The sequence below is a fragment of the Polypterus senegalus genome, chromosome 4, assembly GCF_016835505.1.
Source record: "Polypterus senegalus isolate Bchr_013 chromosome 4, ASM1683550v1, whole genome shotgun sequence".
Lineage (NCBI taxonomy): Eukaryota > Metazoa > Chordata > Cladistia > Polypteriformes > Polypteridae > Polypterus > Polypterus senegalus.
Genome location: NC_053157.1, coordinates 250,300,519 through 250,325,842, shown reverse-complemented (window position 1 = coordinate 250,325,842; position 25,324 = coordinate 250,300,519). Strand labels below are relative to the sequence as shown.

The 25,324-nt window shown below is 40.8% G+C and overlaps 1 protein-coding gene across 1 annotated transcript in view; it reads left to right on the top strand.

Moving 5' to 3' along the window:
• Positions 1-25,324, top strand: part of LOC120529036 — a 56,630-nt gene that overhangs the window by 14,262 nt on the left and 17,044 nt on the right. The window contains exons 2-7 of the mRNA XM_039753098.1: positions 6,225-6,976; positions 9,950-10,045; positions 17,029-17,262; positions 17,868-18,027; positions 19,583-19,648; positions 24,951-25,021. Coding sequence (XP_039609032.1) covers positions 6,225-6,976; positions 9,950-10,045; positions 17,029-17,262; positions 17,868-18,027; positions 19,583-19,648; positions 24,951-25,021 — 1,379 coding nt within the window. The remainder of the gene's footprint in view (positions 1-6,224; positions 6,977-9,949; positions 10,046-17,028; positions 17,263-17,867; positions 18,028-19,582; positions 19,649-24,950; positions 25,022-25,324) is intronic.

The following is a 25,324-nucleotide window of genomic DNA, read 5'->3' as shown; positions in this document are numbered from 1 at the left end:
TCTAGAGACAGCATGTGTATTAACTTGTGGATTTTTCTGTGAGTATTTGGTGGCAGTGTGACAGAGTTGTTTCGAAAGACGGCGTTAGCCGCGGAGCTCAGCTCAGAGCGAAATGAGATGAATGGGAGGGGAGATGATGACGTGACTCCCTCACCCGCCTTAACTGTCAATCCCCCACAAACACAGTCTCTCGGAATTTGCATAAGCACAGCCCTTCACCTACAATTTTAACTTAGTTACAAAGTGATCAAAACTCTTGTTTATATCCTGCGTCCTCTCATTAAACTTGTATCCCGCATTACCTGTGGGTATGTGAAACGCCAGCGGTAGCCTGTCTATGAACTTAATTTAAAGTTAGGTTTACACCTTGCTTTCTTTCCGAGGTAGCAGCACTCATGAATATGGTTATATATGTCACTTCCTCGCTTCTTGTTTTGCTGCCTTGTCAATTATATAATGTATGTTTTCTTGAGCGCTTTTTGGAGGTCTTCCTGGTTTTCTACGCACTGCGTTGACAGTCAGTACACGTCATTACGTGGGACGCGTGATGATGTCACACGAAACTCCGCCCCCCCCACGTCTTTCCAGCTCAACTCTATTACAGTTAATGGAGAAAAATACCTTCCAGTTATGACCATTAGGCGTAGAATTTCGAAATGAAACCTGCCCAACTTTTGTAAGTAAACTGTAAGGAATGAGCCTGCCAAGTTTCAGCCTTCTACCTACACAGGAAGTTGGAGAATTAGTGGTGAGTGAGTGAGTGAGTGAGGGCTTTGCCTTTTATTAGTATAGATAGATTAAACAGGCGTTGAAGATTGGAAGCTAAGTGTCGGCCTTTAATAAATCCAGTTTGATCTTTTGACATTACTGAAGGCAGCACTTTCTCCATCCTTCTAGCTAGGACATTGGAGAGTATCTTAACATCATTATTCAGAAATGAAATTGGTCTTGGTCTCGTCCGTTTTATAAGAGATGGATGTCTAAAGTGGAGCTCCGTTAGCAGCGGTGTTATTTTTTTGTATTATTTCCTTATTATCCTGAGAGATCCTGTATTTATCCAACCTGAAGGTTTTACTTCAGTATATGATAGCATATATAAACATAGGCGGCAAGAAAGGGGCTCAGAAAGCAATGGAAAAGAAAACTAAAGCCACATCCAATCCTAGACTGACAAGTCGAAGTTCAAAGTGCGGCCTTTCAAGAGACTGACCTGGAACAGATGGGCAAAAGCTCAAACTCCTCAAGGCCACGGTCCACTGCATCATCTCCAGTTGAGAGCAAAATAGGGAGTAAATGTGCAAGTGACGCAGGTCACGATAGCTCGCCGATTGGAGAAGATCATTTGAAACTGGAAAAGGTCTTGCAGTCCTTTGATTGTCTATAGCTTTTGTAAGTGATGCTAATAAGAGGGGAGTTAGCTGAGTGGAGAATTTCTTATAAAATTCTATAGGGTAGCCATCAGGGCCTGATGCTTTCCCGCTTTAAAGTTACTTTATAGCATCTAGTAATTCTGATGGCGCCAGAGGTTTATCCAGTTCCTCTGCACTCAAAGTATCTATTTGTGGTATCTGTAATGTATCCAAAAATGCATTAAATTGTGTTTGCCATCTTTAAACTCAGTAGAATATAAGGATTTACAAGTAGTCTTTAAATGTGTGGATTATATTTTTATGGTCAATGATTTTATCCCCGTTCATGTTGTTGATTGCTGGGATTGCATTGTGAACTTCTTGCTTGTGGATTTGTTTAGCTAAGAGCTTATTAGCTTTCTCTCCATGTTCATAGTAATGATGTCTTGATTTAAAAATGAGTGGTTCAGTTTCTTTGGTTGTTAAGAGGTTGAGCTCTGAATGCAGATCCTGCCTTTTCCTATGGCATGTTCTTCATCAACTTTAGTAATTTCTCTGGTTAGCTTTGATACTTTCTTGGTTTCTTTTTTTTTTCTTCTTTGTTAGGAACAATATGAAATCTGTCCTCTTAAGAAGGCATTTAGAGTTTCCCAGAGTATTCCTGCAGAGACCTCTATGAACGTATTTGTCTCTTGGAAGAAACTGATTTGTTTGGATATAAAATCTGTAAAGTCCTCGTCTGCTAATAGAAGTGGACTAAGACGTCATCTGCGAGATGAGTGTGTGGGGCATAATAATTTTAGTTCCAAGATCAGAGGGGCATTGTCAGAAATAACAATAGTGTCATACTTGCAGGATTTAATCGTAGGCAAGAAATTCTTATCTATAAAGGAAATAATCAATTCTTGAGTAGCAATGATACCCTGGTGAATAGAAGGAATATGTTCTTGAGTTTGGGTTTAGAAACCTCCAGGGGTATGATAGGTTGTGGTCAGTTAAAAACTGTGTAATTGTCTTTGCAGTGTTAGATGTCACCCCCCAAACACCCCCAGCCCCGTGACAGGAGACCTATCTAAGAGTGGATTTAACACTAGAATTACCAGAGCCTACGAAAAAACTCGTAATTCCGTCCCACCTTAAATCGCTTCTTAAATCCCTTCACACCTCTCCGCCAGCGCCCTTTGGCTTCTAAATGTGCTGATAAAGAGAAGCTTGGAGCAGCTGGCTATTCCATCCCCCCATCAATTTAGAACGTGCACGAACTTCTCTCAGCTCATGCCTTGATTGAGTATCTGGGAGTGAAGTGGAGTTTTAGAGTGGAAATAATGATCGTTGTTTGGAACACACGCATTTCATGTCTGTTCTGTTTCTACAGTAATCTGTGTCAACACATTGTTAAAACAGAAACGTTTTTTTATATTCTAGTAGTAGATGACAAAATGTAGGCATAAACTATATAATGTATGAAGCCTGAAGTCCAAATAGCAAAGAAACATTTTCACAAGAATAACACAATTGCGCTTTTATTCAAAAATATAACTGCAGAAACAAAAAGCCTCCTTAATAAGCGACATTGACAGCAGTTTATTATAACTGCCTCTGTGGTTCAATAGACTCAACCCCCGCTTGGGAATCAAGAGGTCACGAGTTCGATCCTGCGCCCTTCCGTTTTGAGAAGTAAACTATAACAGTTTACAAAAGTATAACAGTATAACAAAAGTGCACTTTTATTCAAGTGCACTTTTTCCATCGCCTTTTCCTGTAAGAAGCAATGTACACACTTCTCTCTATGCTGTGGTTTCTATTACACACCTGAAAGAAAGAGACAATACATGTGAAAATATCCAGCATACAGCAACATGTGGGGACTGGCAGGAACACTCAATAAAACTGAATAAAAAAGAAAATCAAGTGACGGTGAGATACGAAGAAGGCAGCTTTGCCAGCGTCTGTGTGTCAGAACCGGGGGTGGGGGGGATTGGGGGGCGTTAGTATGCATCGTGGTACAACGCAGAGCTATAGCGCCTGTATTCTGTTTCTTTGTACCCAGGGCATGCAGAGGAGAGAATAGTAAAGAGCAGTAAGTTCGGGCGCTATATGCAATCATCAGACACTCCCCATCTGCCCGTTGTTTTGTTATACTTTTCAATACTTTTATACTGCTCAAACGGGCATGCTCAAAAATACACTTGTAATGCCAAAGTGCACGAGACACTTCATTTCGCAAACAAAACAAGTGCACTTTTATTCAAAACTACCTGTATAACCGAAGAAAAAAGAAAGCAAGTTACAGTAGGCAATTGATACGACAGCTTGCATGGTGCAATGCTAAGAAGTGCAGATTTTCATTCCGTGCTATATAAAATCATCACATTCAAATATTAACAGTTCCCACACACCCAAGGACCATCCTTCTTACATTTACGACACGTACTTGTTGCAGTGTACACAACTCTCTGTGCTATGGTTTCTATTACACTGAATGAGCACCTGACACTGTACTTTCTTCCCTGGGGAAGGTCCCGTGATCAGAGAATTTCCAGTTCCTGCATTCACACCCGATCTGACGCTGTTCGCTTTCAAATAATATTGCATTAGTGCGATTATATTTTCACATATATTGTCTCTTTCTTTCAGGTGTGTAATAGAAACCACAGCATAGAGAGAAGTGTGTACATTGCTTCTTACAGGAAAAGGCGATGGAAAAAGTGCACTTGAATAAAAGTGCACTTTTGTTATACTTTTACACCAATATATGTTCCTGTGTTTGAGCGACACGGGCAGATGGGGTGTGTCTGATGATTGCATATAGCGCTGAAGTTACTGGTCTTTACCATTCTCTCCTCTGCATGTCCTGGAGTACAAAAGAAACAGCATACAGCAACATGCGGGGACTGACAGGAACACTCAATAAAACCGAATAAAAAGAAAAGCAAGTGACGGTGAGATACTTAAGAAGGCAGCTTCGCCAGCGTTTGTGTGTCAGAACCCTGGGGAGGGGGGCGGGGTAGGCGTTAGTATGCATCGTGGTACACTGCAGAGCTATAGCGCGTGTTTAGTGAAAACAGCCGTGTCAGATGGGGTTGTATGGATTGATTCTGAACGCGACTGAGAGAATGAAAAGTGAATTTAAAAAAAAGCGCTAACCTTTACAAGGATCATAAATTGCACCAGTTGTTAAAGACTGAAATCAAATGTATACTTTTATTCTAAAACAGTAAGACTAAGAGCAGTTTACTTCTCAAAACGGAAGGGCGCAGGATCAAACTCGTGACCTCTTGATTCCCAAGCGGGGGCTGAGTCTGTTGAACCACGGAGGCAGTTACAATAAACTGCTGTCAATGTCGCTTGTTAAGGCGGCTTTTTGTTTCTGCAGTTATATTTTTGAATAAAAGCGCAATTGTGTTATTCTTGTGAAAATGTTTCTTTGCTATTTGGACTTCAGGCTTCATACATTATATAGTTTATGCCTACATTTTGTCATCTACTACTAGAATATAAAAAACGTTTCTGTTTTAACAATGTGTTTACACAGATTACTGTAGAAACGGAACAGAAATGAAATGCGTGTGTTCCAAATAAAGATCTATTATTTCCACTCTAAAACTCCACTTCACTCCCAGATACTAAATCAAGGCATGAGGTGAGAGAAGTTTGTGCACGTTCTAAATTGGTGGAGGGATGGAATAGCCGGCTGCTTCAAGCTTCTCTTTATCAGCACATTTAGAGGACAAAGGACGCTGGCGGAGTGGTGTGAAGGGATTTAAGAAGCAATTTAAGGTGGGACGGAATTACGAGTTTTTTCGTAGGCTCTGGTAATTCTAGTGTTAAAACACAATTAAAGTCCCCCGCCATTATAATTTTATTAGTGTTCACATTTTGAATGGATGCAAATCCATTTTGCAAGAATTCCTTACCGACATTGGGTGCATAAACTAACACTCACTGGCAGATGGAATCGTGGATCTAAATGATCTAGAAGGTGACATCTTCCAGAAGTGAAATTGGCTTATTGTTCAGGCTTACGAATTCCACTGTTTTTGTTTCACATTAAGTCTTTGGCCTTCTTGCTGTCAGTATTATAAGGTTGAATTTTCTAAATGCTGCCCTTATTGGAGGCCGAGTGAGAGTAGGCGACTGAGCTAGACTAAGCTTGATGGTCACCTCAGCCTTTGAACATCTCTCTTGTGTTGACTTCTCAGATGCTGAGTAAGGTTTGTATTGTTGAAAGTGTTAGCAGAGAAACCTCCTTCACCGACTTCTTTTTGCACAAATATTACAAACCGCAAATTTTTTATCTCTTGATGGAAGGCAATAAAATTGTTACATTGGCGAGGATGTGTTTATCTATTTTGGTAATGTTGGAACTTTGTCTTGTATGCTTTTTATCATTCAAGATCAGATGTTTAGATCAGCTAATTTGCTGATCACCAGTCAAGTCATTTGGAGTGAAAATTGGCTGATTTTGATTTGTGATCGATTGATCAGATCAGGCCTGTCTTTCACATATGAGAGAAAGGTGGAGAAATTAAACAGACAGCAGCAGAACATGAAAAGACCACACATGGAGTGGCAAGACCATAAATGGCACCTCATTGTGAGGAAGGAATGCCAACCAGTGCGCCACCACTTTACTTGTACTTTTTCATTTATTTTAAAAGGAGGGTAGTGGTTAGGAGTTTGGACATCAAACCCTGAAGTTGCAGGTTCAAATTCAGCTATTGACACTATGTGACCTCGAACAAGTCACATGACCTGTCTGTGGTCCAGTTTGAAAAACAAGAGAAATGTAACCAATTGTGTCTCAAATGTTGTCAGTCACTTTTGATAAAGGTGTCAGGAAAAAAAATAGTTAAAATGTTTGTGTTATTTCAGATTTACAGAAGAATGGCAGCTTCTCTCCACCTTCATTTGGTCCTCCCTCTCTTCAATATAATGAGAAAGGTATGAAGAAATCAGCAAGAGGATCAGAGACCCTGACAGCAGCCTTTTTGCAGTGCAGTTCTCTCCCTGCTCCTGGAGCAACACAGACAGAAGCCATCAAAACTGATCGACAGCAAGTGGAGAAAGAAATCCAAATTCATACTGGAAAAAAATGTTTGGAATGTGGCAAACAATTCACACACACAAGTGATCTTAATGAGCATATGAAGATTCACAATGTAGAAAAAACATATTGTTGTCATGAATGTGGTAAGTCGTTCTCACGTAGAAGCCATCTTCAGAGGCACATAAGAATCCACATAGAAAAAAAACCTCATTGTTGTCCAGAATGTGGTAAGTCGTTCTTAAGGAAATGCAGTCTTCAGACCCACAGAAGAATCCACACAGGAAAAAAAACTAATTGCTGTCCAGAATGTGGTAAGTTGTTCTCAAGGAAAAGCAGTCTTCAGAACCACAGAAGAAGCCACACAGGAGAAAAGCCTCATTATGAAGTAGCGGCCCTGAAGCACCACAAGCTGGTTGATCCTGATAGAAATCTGAAGGAGAAACTCTGTGAGAAACATCAGAAAAGTCTGGAGATGTTTTGTAAAACTGATGAGACGTGTATCTGCATGATGTGTGGAATGACTGAACATGATGGTCATGAAAAGGTCGAGTTGAAGACGGAAAGAGAAGGAAAACAGGTGAGTGGAGTTTAATGTTTGATGAAAGCTAAATAAAACGGAGTTAAGTAATATGTAGATGTAGTTTGTCAGAGAAATCTATTCCTTCATGTTGAGGAGTCTCAGTTTGCTTGTATAGGACAGCAGGGAGCTGGAGCCTGTCCTGGAGAGACTGGGTGGAAGACATGAAACAGTCCAGGATGAGATACACAGTGTGATCCGTGGACAGTCGAGTGAGCTGAGTGCTCTCATTAAACTGAGCGGAGGTTCTGTGTGTTCTGATCACTTGTGTCTGGAGTACCTCAGGCCTCTCTAAGAGACACGTTACACTCACATGTCAGTTAATAGTGATGTCTGGGATTAGATCTAAAATTCTTACAATACACATAAAGTTTTAAGTGGCTTTATAGTATAGTTGGCATTTTTCAGTTTGCAGTATTTTTTGTATTGTCCTTATCGCTGCAGACAAGCTGACAAACTTTACAAATTACAACATGTACACACATAAAAGTAAATATTAGTTTAAACAGACATTAATCAAAGCAATTTCAACTGAGTAACATGAAAGGATCTTATAGGACTCCTCCATTAATATCATCAAGACAAGGCCAGCTGACAAAAGAGGAGAGGAAATCAGAAACAACAACTGTCAGCAAATCTGGAGGAAATAAACCTCTGTAGGTTCAGTGGCCATGTTGAACTGAGAGAAGTCAGACACGTCTGAAGACCTCAGCCTACTGGCCCTCCACCTCCTGGTGGTCCTTCTACCGTACACGTCTGTGCTGGGCAGGCTAACCAGTCATGGGCTACTACACAGCTTGGCAGTGGAGAAGTGGAACAGCAGAATACTGAAATGAGTAAAGAAACAGAATAGAGAAAGATTAGTAAGTGTTCATGATGATTCTATAACCTAACACTTTCATACAAATGACTAACAGAGAAGTAATAAGCACAGCTAACAGTCAGCCCTACTAGCTATGCCAGGTTAAATTGGCGACTCGTAAGCCTAAGAGTGATGGGGCATCTCTTATATGTGCAGGCCAATCAGATCACAGCTTTGAGACCCCACAGTATAAATTTTGACCTCCCTCTGTTGTTTTATTAATCCTTGGACACTTAAGAAGACTGAAATCATGAGATCTTAATGTGCGCTTGGTGTGAATGTGGAGATTAGTTCACATACGTACAGCAAGTGGGGCCTCAGCCATTTAAAGCTGGATATGCCTGTTTGACACTCCTGTCTGTATTTGGTGGTCTGTAGCCCACTCATAATGTCAGGCCAGTACTCTTGATGCTCTCTGCTCAAATCTCTGTACCCTCACAGATTTGAAGCAGTTGGTTTTTAATTAAATTCTACACCACAAACACATACTGACATTTCTAAATCTTCTGTGTCCATTTCTGTTCTTGGCCTTAGTGAGGTTTAATTTTCTTCCATTCAATTGTTTTCTTTTTAATGACCTCACATATTCTGATCTCCTATTTAAAATGTATTGCCAATTTGATTTTGATTAATCCCCTGTAGACAAGGCATTTCAAAGTTAACTTTTTACACTTTTATTATTATCACGGCCTACTACATGGGCTGTTAAGACTTTTTAAACTCACGCTTCTGTTATTTTTGTTCACTTTCACTCTCATTTGAGGTTTTAACTTTTCTAACTTACTCTTATTATAATTTTTTAATTAATTAGTCTTATTTTTTTTGTTTCCAGTTCTCTAGTTTGATTCTATTTTTGTTTTAGTATATTTTTACTTTTTGATTTTTCTATTAATATCCACCCCAGCTTATCCCTTAGTCTTATTAATTTCACTACCTGTTTCTGATTATGAGTTTGTACACCTCGACTTCTTAAACTCCTTGTTAAAAGTTCACGACTGACCTCCTTGTTTGCCTTCCCAAAACATCAGTGGCTCCCATGCCAGGGGTGCTGCTGCCATCTGCTGTAAAAATCACCCCATTGTCTCTTAGCACTGTGTCCCTCCATCTTAAACCCAATGTGAGCCTCATGTTAAACTCTCTGATCTCTGCAGTCCTCACAGGAGTGTCTTGTGTCACAGACAGCACTTTTGATAAGACCACCGGGTATCTTCTAATCCTAATCTTAGCTCCTCCATTTTCACTGTTTTCTTACACAATTGCCAGCCTGCTCTTACTTTGGTCACTTACTGTGACGTTAACAATGACAACTGGATCTGCGCCTCTCTGTAAAATAGCCAAGCCACATGCCCTCCAAGCCATAAAGCAGCCCACTGTGTGCGACTCGTTTGCTGTTCTTCATGTTTGAACTCTGAGTTAGTTAACTTTCACTTGTGTTATTATTTATTTCTCTGATCTCCACTTATGTTTTCTTTAAGTATTTCTATTAGTGACTCCTTTGATTTCTTATCAGATTTCTCTGAGCTCATTAAACTCCTCTTCAGATTTCACTTTTACTGAACTCCTCAGACTCACTCATGTCTTCTCAGCCTCAGTTATCTCACTTGACTCCATAAAATGACCAAACACTTGACAATGTTCTCACAAGTCTCAACTCCACAATGGCCTTGTTGGTCCTACAAATGGAGTTCTTAGCCATCCAAGGTCTCCTGGGTTTGCAGGTTTCTTCATTTTTTATGTGTGAAGCTCTGATATCCTGGTTGTCAATGTGATGTCCTCTAAATCTGAAGGTGTGACTCGTACACCAGTGAGCCTTCAGACTGTCTCCTTTATTTGTAGCTCTCTTCAAGCCCAAACTCCATCTTTGAATTGAAGTGTTAAATTAAACCTTTATTTGAATGTTTTTGTGATATTCATATTTGTTTCTTTAAATCTCTGAGTGTCACCTACTGTGTTAATATGAAGACAAGTGTGACAGAAACAGTAAGTTGTGGCATGGGAATGTGAAACAAATGTGTTGTACAAATTGAATCACTCAAAATGTCACCACAAGCTCAGAAAGTGGAAGAGAAATCTGATGAGACCCCCATGTGTCCTCTTGTGTGTCCAAACAGAAACAGCTGGGGGCGACACAGAGTGAAATTAGGAGGAGACTTGAAGAGAGAGAGAAGAAACTGAAGGAGACGATGAGGACAGTAGAGGAGATGAAGGTGAGTGGAATTAAGACAACACTTCATATCAAAGAGAGGAGAAAAAATAAAAGGGTTGTGAGAGTCTGTGGTGATGAAGTGTGAGGACAGGGAGATAGAGAAGGAGACAAGATGATTTATTGTGTCCTTCATGGCATTTCACTGCTGACAACATTTCATGTTTTAGTTATTAGGACATCAGACAACAAGACCCTCATGTCCTCAGGTTTCTCATTCCTCAACTTCAAGTTGACTTCATTCCCCCTAACAATAACTCCTGCTGAAGGCTGGCACTGATGTTCTGAGTTGGATCAGTCGACACAACATTCCCTAATGGACTTTCTCTGTTCACTCTGATATGTCGCAGCTTTATTGGACTCCATAAGTGAAGGTGTTAGTCTTCTGGGCTGTGTGCCAATAACGCGCACCTCCACCTGTTTACATGCTGATTTGCTGAAACGGGCCGATGGCTGCCACTCACCTTCCTAAATCCAAATTAAAAACAGACCAGTATCAGCCCATGAAGAATCCTGCTGTACATTCATCTATTGATATCATCAGCTCTAAACAGTCAAATGAATATATACAGCATGTGTCAAAAAGACAATTATAAGGCAATTTCAGAAAAGAAGGAAAATATAAACAATTAAAGACACAAAGATGAAAATGACGACATTGAACACACAATAACCACCATACGTGTGAATAAAAATATAGAGAGTGAAATACACACCTCAGGCCTTCTGAAGTTCACACAATACTCCAGAGTTCAAGTTGTCTCATTATAATGTGGAAATAAATTGGAGAAGATGGCCAATGAAAGCATATGAAAATTAAAATGTTATCCCAGTCAGTCCAGAGCCATTATAATAAAAGGACTACAGTGAGCTCACCAAGTTTGCTAGTTGGGATTAAATTCAAGATTCACGTCCCTGGAGACAATACTCGACTATTCCTCAAATAGGATGTATTGACTATCTACATACCCACACAAGCAGACCAGACAGACAAGATGCCAACACAGAACATTTTCAATGCAGTGGAGCTACAATTTATCCAGTCATATTTAATGACAAAGGACAGTAAGGTGGTGCGGTGGTCTTTTCTGTTGCCTTCCAGATCAACATCCATGGTCCATGAGGTGTTTACCACTACTGGTATCTCCAGTTCCTCTCCCACATCCTCACATGTCAGTTTGGTTAATTGGCAGTGACTGTAATTTGCCCCATTAGGATTTCTACTGTGGATTTCTTTGTGATCTTGACTTACATTTAACTGGCACACTCTCCAGAGTTGCTTCGTATTTCATGCCCAGTTCTTCCAGGATCCATTTATAAGAATGTTCTCATCGGCAGAACAAGAACTCTTCACACACATTTCTGTGCCTGGGCAGACTAAACTTTTCCAATCTGATTTATTTAGCACGGATCTCCATTATAAAGCCCAGTACCATCTGCTGTACTAAAATAATAAACACGGCGGAATCAGACACCTGTGGTGCGTCCTTCTGTTCAAAGAAATTGGGTGGGGTATAACTTGTCACTCAATATGGTGCAGTCCAGTAAAGACACAGAAATGTCAGTCAAGGGTGAACAAGTGGCTGAATGTTAGCCCTCCTGCCAGAATGACCTCCATACTGGTTTATGCTTTTATGCTTTTCTAGTTTTATTATAGAACTAGCAAAATACCCGCGCTTCGCAGCGGAGAAGTAGTGTGTTAAAGAAGCAATGAAAAGAAAAGGAAACATTTTGAAAATAACGTAACCTGATTGTCAATGTAATTGTTTTGTCACTGTTGTGAGTGATGAGTGTTGTTGTCATATATATATATATATATATATATATATATATATATATATATATATATATATATATATATATATATATATATATTTACACACATATACATACATACATACACACACATATATAAACATATATATACATATACATATCTACATATCTACATTTCGTATCAGTGCAATACGCTGTTTGTTAAAATGGTTGACTCGCGCTCTTACGTGCAATAACAAATCAAATCATTCAGTTGTCTTTGCTCATATGTCATTTTAGAGCTGGACGCCTGGTATCTTTTTTTGGCCACAAGTTCGTTTCTGTTTGGTGTGAGGTTCTGTGTTGTGGAGATTCTCAGGATGGATTGCAGGTGCTCATCAGTGAGGCGACTCCTGTGTGCTGTTTTGTTAGTCTTTATCACTGAGAAGAGCTTCTCACACAGATATGTGCTACCAAACATGCACAAGGTTCGAGCCGCATGTAGACGGACTTTTTTTGTTCTTCAAAGTCACCAAAGCGCCGTGCAAACTCAGTGCTCAATAACTTGCCGCATCATAAGGTAGACTTGATTAACTCGGTAAGTGTTCGGCAAGGCAGCTGAAGCGCTGCATTATGGGATCTGTAGTTTATTGTGTTACCAGCGCTTCATATACCCGGGCTTTAATAACAATAATACAGTATATAAAATGATCTCGGGCCGGATATAATTACACGCCGGGCGGATGTGGCCCGGCCCTTGAGTTTGACACATATGGACTAAATAGAACTTGAAAAGATATATTTTTCAAATGTGATCGCAATTCAGATAGAGTTGACGCAAGACTACAGCCTGCATGCCTCAATGAGTCATCCTCCCTCGCTCTTACTTTTTTACCGTTCATCTAATGAATACACTGAGTATGGCTTTACCAAAACAATCATTGATGGCGAATAAAGTATCCATTATTCGAGTATGTAGAGCGGGATATATATATATACATATATATATACCCACGTATCGCAGCGGAGAAGTAGTGTGTTAAAAAAGGTAGAAAAGAAAAGGGAACATTTTAAAAATAACGTAACATGACTGTCAATATACAGTATTTGTTTTGTAAGTGTTACTGAGTGTTGCTGTCATCAATGATTTGATTCTCATTATTTCTTTCAATCAGGTTCGTGTTTGTAGGATGTGTTGTGTTCAAGTTACATTCCGTGTTTGTCAATCGTTGTAAAGATGACAGGTTTCATTCATCGATTCGTTTCTTACTGCATCAATAAACAGCTCGTCTTCTTCTTTATCTGAGACCTGACACACTGCATGCACAGGTTTTTTTTTTACACTGTCTTCCTTTAGCGGCACATTGACTTTTTCCACCGTGTGCTTTGTTTCCGCAGTAGTTGGATTTATGAATATGCTTATCAGACGCTTCATATTTTTTGCTGCCTTTTCAATTGTGTAATTCGGTTTTGTTCAGCCTTTTGGAACTGTTGCTTTTTATCTGTGCACTGCGTCAGTTCACGTGAGCCACTCGGTGTACATGCATCGAAGGTTCCCAGCTGTGCTGGTGCCATCTCGTGCTATGTCCATGGCTTTATTTAATGTTACCTTAGTCCTGGCACTTAAAACTTTCTCTCGCAGTTTCGCTGAGTTTGTGTCAAACACCACCCTGACCATCTCATCTTCCTCTCCATAAGCACAGTCCTTCACCCGTGAATATTTACCCGTGGCAGTTTGCTATTGGATTGCCGCTGACGGACGGCCTTATATGGGCAGGCACTAAATTACAAACGCCAGCGGCAGCCTGTCTATGAACTTAATTTAAAGTGTAGGTTTACATCGTGCTTTGTTTCCGAAGTAGCAGCACTCATGAATATGGTTGTATATGTCACTCGCTCGCTTCTTATTGTTTCGCTGCCTTCTCAATTATATAATGCATGTTTTCTTCAGCGCTTTTTTGAGTTCTTCCTGGTTTTCTATGTACTGCGTGATTACGTGGGAGGCGTGATGATGTCACACGAAACTCCGCCCCCACGGCGTTGAAGCTCATCTCCATTACAGTAAATGGAGAAAAACTGCTTCCAGTTATGACCATTACGCGTAGAATTTCGATATAAAACCTGCCCAACTTTTTTAAGGAAGCTGTAAGGAATGAACCTGCCAAATTTCAGCCTTCCACCAACACGGGAAGTTGGAGAATTAGTGATGAGTCAGTGAGTGAGTCAGTGAGTGAGTGAGTGAGTGAGGGCTTTGCCTTTTATTAGTGTAGATTCCGGCACATTATTGAAACATGAAATCCCCCATCTAAACCCACACAAGCTGCTCACTGGCACTACTCACCTAGATCTGTGTTGCTCAATCTTTTCCTGATGATTGCTTTTATTAATTTATTTGTGACACATATTAAGCTTACATTAATGCTCCTCCAGTTGAAATATAACACATCTCAACTTCTTCCCGCACAAACATTTAAGATATATTTATTTATTTATTTATTTATTTATTTATTTACATCACTTCTGGTTCCGGCCCCTTTGTTGACTGCTTGCAGTAGATCACAATACTTCTCCGCTGCGATGCGCGGGTATTTTGCTAGTGTTGTAATAAGACAGACAAAAATATAAAATAATATGCAAATTCTGCTATTTCCAAATAATAAAAAAATGAGTAAAAATAAATCGCATCTTTACAAAATGAAGATGCACAAATAACACAAAGTTCCAAATCTCAGTTTTTCACAGCAAAGCTTTTGAATCCGATACCTACAGTAGGTCACATGTATGTTTGAACAGTGCAAAATACTTACAGTGACAAGATATCCTGTACACTGACAGTATAATACTGCATATTCACTTTGTTTAGGCCAGTTTCAAATCCATAAAGCCGTGTCATTCTCCGTGGGTGCAATTGAACGACCGCGGGGAGTTAATGAGGTAGTTGGAGTGAGTCACACCTGAATATGCGGGTTCAATCATTTTCAATTGATTTATTGGCTTCCTGCGGCGTGTGATTAAGGCCCACGGAGACGGTGTATATATGCGGGTCAGCACAAAAAAGAAGGGGGAATCAAAGAAAACGAGAAAAGACATGAAAGGCAGGCTTGGGAACAACAATCTGGTTCTTGCAGTGAAGCTGTGACCGTTTAAGAGTGAACAGGAGCCCCGCATGACTTAAAAGTCTCTCACAGACTGCAAGACGCAGGAAGTTTGTGTGGTCATGTGACTGCATGGCTACGTCTGAGTGGTGAAACAGTCATGCAGTAGATCCACTGGCAACTTCTCTCTTGCAAAAATATAGTTTAATGTATAAATGGAAAAAAGTAACGAGTCGAGTGTTGCCCAATGTAGTGGAGTAAGAGTAGTGTTTCTTCTTCACAAATGTACTCAAGTAAAAGTAAAAAGTATGGTGCAGTAAAACTACTCTTAGAATTACAATTTTTTTAAAAAGTTACTCAAGTAAATGTAACTCATTACTACCCACCTCTGCTGGTGTGGCACAGGTTGAAGTCCTGAGATGACCACTTTGTCAGTTCTGCTCCTCAGCTTTACACTCAACTCTTACATTTGTCCTGCAGAACTCGCAGTCTGTCCTACCTATTTTGATTATTCTGTGACACCTGGACAAGCTTGGTCATGACACCCTGATCCTCCACTGCTCTGGCAGCCATCCATTGAACTTTTCTACCTGTGTACTCAGAAGACAACACAGCATGTGAGGCTCTCTGTATCTGGAGCAAAACTCATCTCAATTCTCAAAATAACTGAATCCCTGACTATGATCCTGGACAGTGTGCACCTCATACACTACACTTACATTCGACTGTGTCCTACTTGCACACTAACCCTCATTCTACTGACACTAGGGTGACCCATAAAAGTATGAGTCAAGTTGACAATGGCAGTTAGTAGTAATAATGAAAAGTAAAATAAAGGAAATAACAATACAACAACCTGGTAGATAAAGACTCAGAACTCTGAGAAATACAATTGATAAACGATGGTGAAGGTTAATAAGCAAAGAGTTCTTAAAGTTAAATGAAATCAAAACCCCCTTGATCAGCATCTAAACTCTCATGTTTAATATCTCTGTCTGACAGGTTTGACAAGATGACACCTCACACTCTAAACCAGAACACAACTATTACATACTGGTCTCTGGTCCAAATGTATATACATACTAGGGGGCTCTCAGCCACTTGCTTTGTGAAGGGGGGGCTGAACGCACGCTAAGGAGATGCGGTCAGGTCAGCTGTTGGCTTGCTGCTGCTGAGCTGTGTTCTGCTTGTCACACTGTGCGTCGAATTATTTAAAAGCTTGCACGGCAGCTGTCCTTTTGTCTCGCGGGACATCAAAGTGTCTTTCTGAGCAGATCTCATCTCAACCCAAGATTTTTTTATTATAATAAATGTATATATCATTTTACAATAATAGAGTCATCTAGACAAGTACAGGGAATTCAGCACAACAAAGCTCGCCAGTCCTAAACACACTTCAAGTTCACTTTTGAATGTCCCTTAACTCCTGTTGTCTACCACGCTACTTAGTCACTTACTCCAAGGTTCTGTGGTTCTCTATGTGAAAAAAATCTTCCTAATGTTTTGGTGAAATTTTCTGTTCACAAGTTTCCAACTGTGTCCATGTGTTCTTGATTAACCAATTTTAAAGTCGCTCAATCCACTGGATTAATTCCCTTCATAATTTTAAACACTTCACTCAGGTCTCCTCTTAATCTTCTTTTGCTTAAACTGTAAAGGCTCAGCTCTTTTAATCTTTCCTCATATTGTGCAGTTTTTTCCTTTTTGTAGCTTGGAGACCCAAACTGCACGCAGTATTCAGGATGAGGCCTCACCAGTGTGTTATAAAGCTTGAGCAGAACCTCCTGTGACTTGTACTCCACACATCAAGGTGCTATATAACCTGATATTCTGTTAGCCTTCTTAATGGCTTATTGTCACAGGACAATAGAGCTGTCCCCTATCCGCTTGTGCCAATGGCTCTCATAGATCATACAGAGCCGCTTATTAAGACTGCATATTCCATACAGACCTGCAGGTTCCTTAAGAAGATGCTGCTACCCAGAGTACCAAGGGAATACTAGGTAGGAAATACTCCTACCACCCTTCTCCTAGGTGAAACTCTCCTCTACAACATCAAAATACTAAGAAAAGTGTCACGTGACTTTTTTTTTTTAAATTAGGTGACTCAATTCAATATTTTTCTCCTGTCCAACAGCTTTCTGTGGAAAGAGTGATCAGGGAACATGATAAGAGCTTCACTGCTCTAATACGGTGCATTGAGGAAGCCCACAAGAAATTGACTGAGAGGATCAGAGAAGAAGAAAAGAGAGAAATGGAGAAGGCTGAAGGAGTCATGGAGCAACTGGAGAAGGAGATTGAGGAGCTGAAGAGGAGAGAAGCTGAGCTGAAGGAGCTTTCAGAAACCAAGGACCATCTCCATTTCCTACAGGTGAGAGTGCCACTTCACAGGGAGTCTGATCAGACTGGAGTGTGTGGGACCTGAGGAGTTTTTACAAATGACAAGAACAGGTCATTCTGTCCAGTTTCATATTTGCCTAATATTTCCAAAATTTAGGCAAAAATTTTAAATCTCAGCCTTCATCTACATGACAGGTAGGTCATACTGCAGTTATCTGTTTGAGTAAGTAAATTTGTATGAAATAGGTTAGAGAGACAGATAGGTTTTACATTTACTATCTATCTAATCCATCTAACTTCATCTCAGTACATTTAAGACCCCAATTCCTTGTTTTGTCTGCTAATTCAGTTCTTCACCTGCCTGCCTGTTACCCCCTCAGTCCACTTATCTACAGTCTGATGGCTCACCTCTTATGGTCTTCTGTGTAAAAAACTTTTTGAAAATCAAGGCCAATGACGTTTTATGGTCCATTATAATGAAACATTCTCCCACAAATAACGAATGAATAAATGAAAGTAATCTCTCAATTTAAACTCAAAATGACTGTGCACCACACTGATGTTTAATTAAGAGGAGGTCCTTCTTATTGATGTTACTTTTTATTTCTCCTTGTTCCCTCTTCTCTCCTGATTCAGACTTTTTCATCTTGCCGTGTCCTTCCTGCTGATGGAGACTCTCTGAGCTTCACTGTCACTGCTGACTTTTCTTCTGAGGACCTGAGAAAGGAGCTGTCATGTCTGAAAAAGACTCTGGTGAAGATCAGTCAGTGGGACATCCTGACATGGACTCCACCAGGTACTGTGACTCTTCATGTTTTGTTAAACTCCATTAGGAGGACCAGAGTGACAATCACAGGGACAGTGAGATGGATGAACAAGGCCTGCATTTATCTCTAAGCCTTTACTGTTAAGATTTTTTTTCTAATGTCCCTTACAGTGACTAGCTGAGTGATATCACACTCTCATATTAAACAGAGTTCTTGAATGTTTAAGGTAAATATTGGATTTCTTATCAGCACCTTGAAACACTTTTTTAAAACAGTGTTAATGTTACAATGGTACATCTGTCTGTTTTGATCGTGTTGTGGACTTATGAACCTATGAGGACCAGACATGCCAGTCCTTACATTCCTCTATCTTTGTGTTTCTTGTGTCTTCTGTTCTTTGGATACAGGATGACATTATGTTCTGGCACAGACGTCGGACGTTTATTGCTTATATAGAAATACTGTAACTGTTTACTCTCTTAAAAGCTGCTTCTTCATTTCACATTAGGATTCTTTGCATTTGCTCTCCATAACAACCAACATAAAATAAGGAACAGAAATTTGCGTTAAACTGGCAGGGCCAGCTCAGCATACAAATGAAGTGTTGTGAACTTGAAAGCAGTGATAACATAAATGAAATTGAATTGGGATCAACTTCAATGCTTTGTAATATCATTAAATCTGAATGAGCTTCTGCTGTTTTCTCTGTCCTTTACATTCTGTCAGATGGGCTCCTCATTAAAAGTTCACGTTAATCAATTTTCCGCCGTACTTTCACAGGCTCATGTGTTTTCTAAGTGTGGTGTTGTATACTCAGACTCATTACACACACTGACATTAAAGAGAGTTTCACAGAGTGAGAGTATTTCTTCATATATTTTGGTGGAAAAGATCAGCAAATGAGAGGAGTGCATTAGAACCCTGACCACTTCAGGACCACCTGAACACTCCACTGAGTGCACATAACCAGTTCACAGGTGAAACACATTAACAGACTTTATAAATTATAAACTATATAATGTCTACATATCATGCTACTGTGTGTTTTAACCAAATCTGTAAGCTAAAGTAAAGCAGTTCAGCACTGATGAACATAAATGGAACCTAACAATGCGTGTCCATGAACAGAACTGCTGAGCTGTGGCCAACTGACAACACAGGAGAGGAAAACAGAAAGTGAGGTGATGAGGGTTAACAGGTCAGACATGTGTGCGCCCAACTGCACCGGCACTGTTTACTACCAGGAAGAAAGTCTGAGATCCAATGCTGGATTGGACTGGGCAGGCTGAACTCAGTCAGTTTCTTATCATGGAGTTCTGAGATGTTGGTCTCTAAAGCAGAGGTCAAGTCCACAATCGAGACCCTCACATTTGTCTGTGGCTCATCAAAATGTTGGTAAATAAAACACAGACTTGGAAGTCACTGCATCATCCACACACCGGTGGGTTCTGTGTGCAGACTTGATCTGCATGTTTTGTTCTTTTATTTCAATTGAATTAAATTTGTAATTAGTGTTTAAGAATTTTAACATTATATAATTCCACCTTAACATTCTCCATTCTTCTCTTTTCTTTGTATTTTCAGGTTGTGAAGCTCCAATCTTCACCCTACAGCCTCCTCAACCTCAGAGCAGAGAGGAGTTTTTACAATGTGAGTCTGTAAATTCATTGAATTTATCATTATTTCACTTTTAATATCACAGGCCAGGCTTATGATATGAAAGCATTATGTGAGTGTGGTGGGACTGATGAGCTGAAAGTGACAGGGGTCCTGTGACTGGTGTATTATGGGATATTTAACATTCAGGACAGGGAAGCAGGAAAGCAGTCTATTGGACGCAAGTCTCTTAAGTGTCAAGTGAACTCATGGGGAAAAAAAATTAATCCTGCCGACTACACCATATCCACCTCTCACAAACCTCTTACCTCCAGTGTCCTTTTTCTATTGTCTTATTTTTTTCTTTGCCCTTCCTGCTGTTTTCTCTTTCTGTATTCCAGTGTCTCCTTTCTGATTCTTTTCTTCTTCAGTCATTTTATATTATAATATCGGTAATAATAATCCATTTATACAGCATATGCCATTGAATGAAAGCAGCTCTGTGTGTTTCACATAATTAACACAATGTCCACCACCACTAACATATACATGTACAGTATATGGATATACAGACACAGCCAAAAGTGTTGGATTTAAAAAGAATCACAATTGTATGTGAAATAAGTTAAAGCTGACAAAAGTACTCGGCATCCATCATTCTTATCTCCATAGAGCAGAAACTTTGTTATTTATTCATGACTGAACACACTGTATGAATTAAATCAAAAGAAGATGGCATGGACATTTTTGTGGAAGCCATTAGATGTTAAAAGACATCATTGAATAAGAATCGGTCCTCTGTGAGAATCACGGGGGTCTTCAGTCTCTCAGCCCTCACAAAGCCTTTGCTGAGTCATTGTGTGCATCACACTGGACATGGATAAGAGAAGAGGAGGAAAGGAAGAAGGTCATAGTGTGGTATAGCAGGTCCGTGGTTTCAAGAAAATTGCCGGGTTTTAAATCTGTATAGTCATGTCGTTCTCCATGGGCGCGATTGCACGACCGCTGGGAGTAAATTAGGTAATTGGGGCGAGTCACACCTGCACGTGTGGGTTCGGTCATTCTCGTTTGCCTCATTAGCTTCCTGCAGTGTGTGATTAAGGCGCTGCACCTACGGAGGCGTGCGGAGGTAGATGTGTATATATGGGTCGACACCAGAGAAAGGGAGGATGAAGAGAGAGATCAATCAATGGAGATAAAGAAAATAGAGGTTAAAGAAAGTGAATGAATGGCAGCTTAGCAGAACGATCTGGCCACCTTGGATGAGGAGACAGAATGAGCTGGGGCACCGCGAAGGACTATTAAGCTGTTGCGCTCTGGGGGCTAGTTCACCCCACTGAAAGTTCAAAAGAGTAGGGTGAGCAGGGCAGGTGTCCTACCGAAGGATCTGAGGAGTGACTGTGAGAGCACGAAGGATGATGGGAGGAGAGCTGACCTCGGACAGTCTGACAGTGACGGCTAGAAGGAGGCGTAGACGGAGGTTAGTTGAATGGAGCTCGTTGCTGTTGAGGTCTCCGCCGGTTAGAAGAGTTATGGGTGAGACGAGAAGAAAGAAGGAGGTGTTTTAGGATCGGGAACAGTGAGACGGCATTTTAACTTCTGCATTTTTAACCTTGAGTTTTAAAGGATTTATTTATTTGATGGTTTTTATCCCCACTGGACACTTGTGTTTTTGGATTTATTTATTGAAACTGATGCACTGCACGTTTTTGTTCTGATTATTGTTTTAATAAAAGCACTTATGTACTTTTTTTGGAAGTATCCCCTGGTTTCATGTGAGATTTGTCCTCAATTGTCATCTCATCTCGTTGACATTACTGATGGTGTTGGGTTCAGGGCTCCCATAAGGACATTGGGAGCATGAAGCGAACCCGCAACTTCACACAGCCCAGCATGTGGCTACAAGGCCATCTCCACAGAGCTTCATGTTCCTGTGGCCTCAGTAACTAACATCAAGAACTTGAAGGTCCATTGGGCTGTAGCCAAACACTGAATGCTGGTGCAGATAGAAAATGGACCCCCAATTGAACAGAAGGACAACTTCAGTGGTGGAAAAAGAACCAAGGCAAACATCAGGACAGATTCAGGCTCACCTCCAAGATCAAAGTGCAACAGCTTCTAGTAGCTCCATTAATCACTAACTGAATGAAAGTGGTCTCCGTAGTAGAATACCCCACTTCTGAAAGATGGACAAAAAATAAAATAACTGACTGGAGTTTTCTAAAACACATGTTGACAAGCCACAGTACTGGAGAAGTTCCTTTTGGACTGATGAAACTAAAGAGAGCTTCAAAATTAAGTCACAGAAGCTCTGTGTCCACAGAAATCAAAACGATGGAGGAGGCTCATTAATGTTAGGGGGCTGCTGTGCTGAATCTGTGCAGGGCACAATAAAATGAGAAGATCATCAAGACATTCTGGAGCAAACGACACAAGGCTCTGTCTGAAGTGTAGATCATGGATCATCCAGAACATACAAGTAAGATCACTCAAATATGGTGGAAATCACACTGGAATGTTCTGAAGAGGTCCGCTATTCGCCCTAAAATGATTCCAGCTCAACATCCATGGGAAGAGCTGGAGGTTACAGTTGAGAGAAGAAGTCCATCAAACCTCAAGAAGAGTGGGCCAAGTGGACAGTGATAGAAGTAGAAGTCTCATCCAGGGCCACAGGAAGTGCTTGATGACAGGTCTCACCTGAAAACAGTCGGTCAGAGAACATTAGGCGAGGGTCCTAATAATTGCATTTAAATAAATTGTCATTTATTTTATTGTGTAAATCTGAAATTAAAAGCAAAGAGTCAGCTCTGTGGAATAAAGAATGGCGGATAACAATCACTATGGTCAGTTTACCTTATTTGACAGAAAATTAGGATTCTTCTTTAAAAAGTAGAAAGGACAAAAACTACTGGGGGCATGTCAGTGACACACACAGTAGAGAGACAGACATGACAGGTGACATATAAAGATATAAATAGGATTCATTCAGGTCAGAGGACCATCATGGCCGTGGTGGGTTTACATTGAAGTGATTTTTAACACAACATTGTCAAACTGGTTTAATCCAGTTCAGGCTGCAGTGTGTTAAGTCAGGTGCTCACAACCACACAAGGCCAATTCAGAGTCGCCAATTCACCCAACATGCATGTCTGTGGATTGTGTGAAGAAAACCAGGAGTTAGATGAGAAGAACACACTGACCTGACAAAGACGACCACTGGGCGCCAAATTCAAAGTCATGAAGCTCAATCTGTGAGGCCGCAGCTCCAACCCATCATGCTCTCCCAAGTCGAGTTTTATCAGTTCAGTTCCTCTTCTTCACGTTTATTATTCTGAACCCACATCTTTTGATTTTAAAGTTCATTTCTACTGAATGAATTGTTTCCTTTAATGACTGAGTAGCTTCAGCTCACTCCATGATGATTTTCTTCATGAACTTCACATCTCTCAACACTCAATGACCATCTTGTTTGCTGGCCAGTAAATCGTTGAGCTGTCACTTTGTGATGAAGTGTGACAGTGGATTGATTTTAAATGAAAGTGGTGGACTGTAATAACAAAAGTGTCACTTAATAAAGCCAGCAGTCCGTGTGGACAGTCCATTAGAACTCGGACCTCGACGGTGACCTCATAATGATGGCACTGATCAGGGCAGCCACAGTTGTTTGCTCTCTGCTGATGTGGTGTTTTTCTCTGTTAACTTTTCCTTTTGTTACAATATGAGGATTACATACACACGAGATCAGCTCCTGTCTACTGGGATTGGACTTCATTTCTCCTCAACTGATTAAGGACACTTTCATACGGATTTAGCACTTATGAACCTCTGACTGCAGACTCGGACTCTCAGCCAGGTCACTCCCACCTGAAGAGGAGAAGGGGGACATGTGCAGGGTCTCTCGTGGGGCTCAGGAGACGCGCTTGTCGAGTGCCCCTCCCCTTACAAGTTTTATCAACGTCAGACCACTGAGGCCCAAAACAGATGAACTTCATCTTCTTCTCAGCCCCAGTAAGGATTATTCTCTCTGGTCAGCATATTGCTGTGTGGACACCTGGCTTACTGCATCAGTTCCTGACTCCACATTAGAACTGCTGGGGTTTCTGCTTTACAGAGCAGTTAGAGATGCTGATCATCACAACAAGTCAAAGGCGCTGGAGTCTGCTGCTACATTAGTATGTTTGTGTGGACTCCCACCTCTCAGACTGTCTCTGTATCAGCACAGGTGCCCTTCAAGGCTGTGGGCGGCCCCCTTACTTTACTCCTTGTACCCCAATGACTACAGGTCCACTGATCCTTCAGTTAAATCATTAAGTTCACTGATGACACCACCGTTATTGGTCTAATTACTAATGATAATGAAACACAAGAGGGGTCTCGTCTTGTGTCTTGGTGACCTTCAACACTCTGCTGCTCAAGACCCCCGAGACAGTGGAAATGGCCATTGACTTTCACAAACAGCAGTCACAACCACTAACACTAGAAATGAATGATTCAGCATTCAATATGGTGGACTCCTCCAAAGTTCTGAGCACAACAATCACAAACACTCTCAGCTGGGACATGAACACCACCACATCACTAAGAAGGCACAGCGGCAATTGGACTTCTTACGCCAGATAAAGAAATTAAGTATTTCACAGCCAATCCTTGTTCAGTTTCACAAAGCCGTAATTGAAAGTGTAATCACATTCTCCATTGGTGTCTGGTTTGGCTCACCAACGTTATACTTCATAAATAAATGACAGCGTGTGGTGAGGTCTGCTGTGCTCTTCATCTGTGCAGACCTGTAGTCATCTCGTGTCACTAACCGTGTCATAAAGACCACCACAGACTCATCTCAGCAGCTCATCACTTCTTCACACAAACTCCCAAACGCTTCAGTCAATTCAAACTCAAACTAACAGACACCTCCAGAGTTTCTTAGCCAGAGCGACAGCCTCTCCCAGCAGTGACTTAGCCATCTTCTGTGTGTATTCATGTGTTCTGTCAGAGACTGTGTGAAGGTGTGTGTGTGTGTGTGTGTGTGTACAGTGTGAGGACATGTGTGTGTGTGACATGGGAGCTATTTCTGTTATTTGTCTGTGATGTTGTGTTCTGTTATAAGGAGCTCCAAATCTACCAAGTCAGAGTCCTGCACATGAAGTACTGGAGAATAAAAGGGATTCTGATTTATTGTGATTCCAGAGTTTTATTTTAAATCTCACAGATTCTGTCCAATCAGATGAGCTCTTTACTATTAGTGTCTCGTCAGCGCAGCTCCTGATTGGTTCTTGTTAATTGTCTGTGTTGTGCTCCACCCACAGTCCCATTACACACTCGCAGATTTCCTCACTCGTTTTCTTTTCTCTCCTTTCAGACTTCTGTCCCCTCACACTGGATATCAACACGGCACACAGACAACTCCATCTGCCTAAAGGGAACAAGAAGGTGACATGGGAGTGGACTAAATCCAAATATCCTGATCATCCTGACAGATTTGACTACTGGGAACAAGTTCTGTGCAGAGAGGCTCTTACTGGGGCTCGCAGTTACTGGGAGGTGGAGGGCAGTGGAGACTTCATGGAGATTGGAGTCGCATATAAAGGACTGAGCAGGAAAGGATGAGGGTAAGGAGTGCGGCCTTGGAAACAATGACAAGTCCTGGAGTTTGCGGTGTTTTAATTCCCAGTACTCTGTGTGTCACAATAACAAGTGGACTGTAATCAGCGCCCCCTACAGCCCCAGAATAGG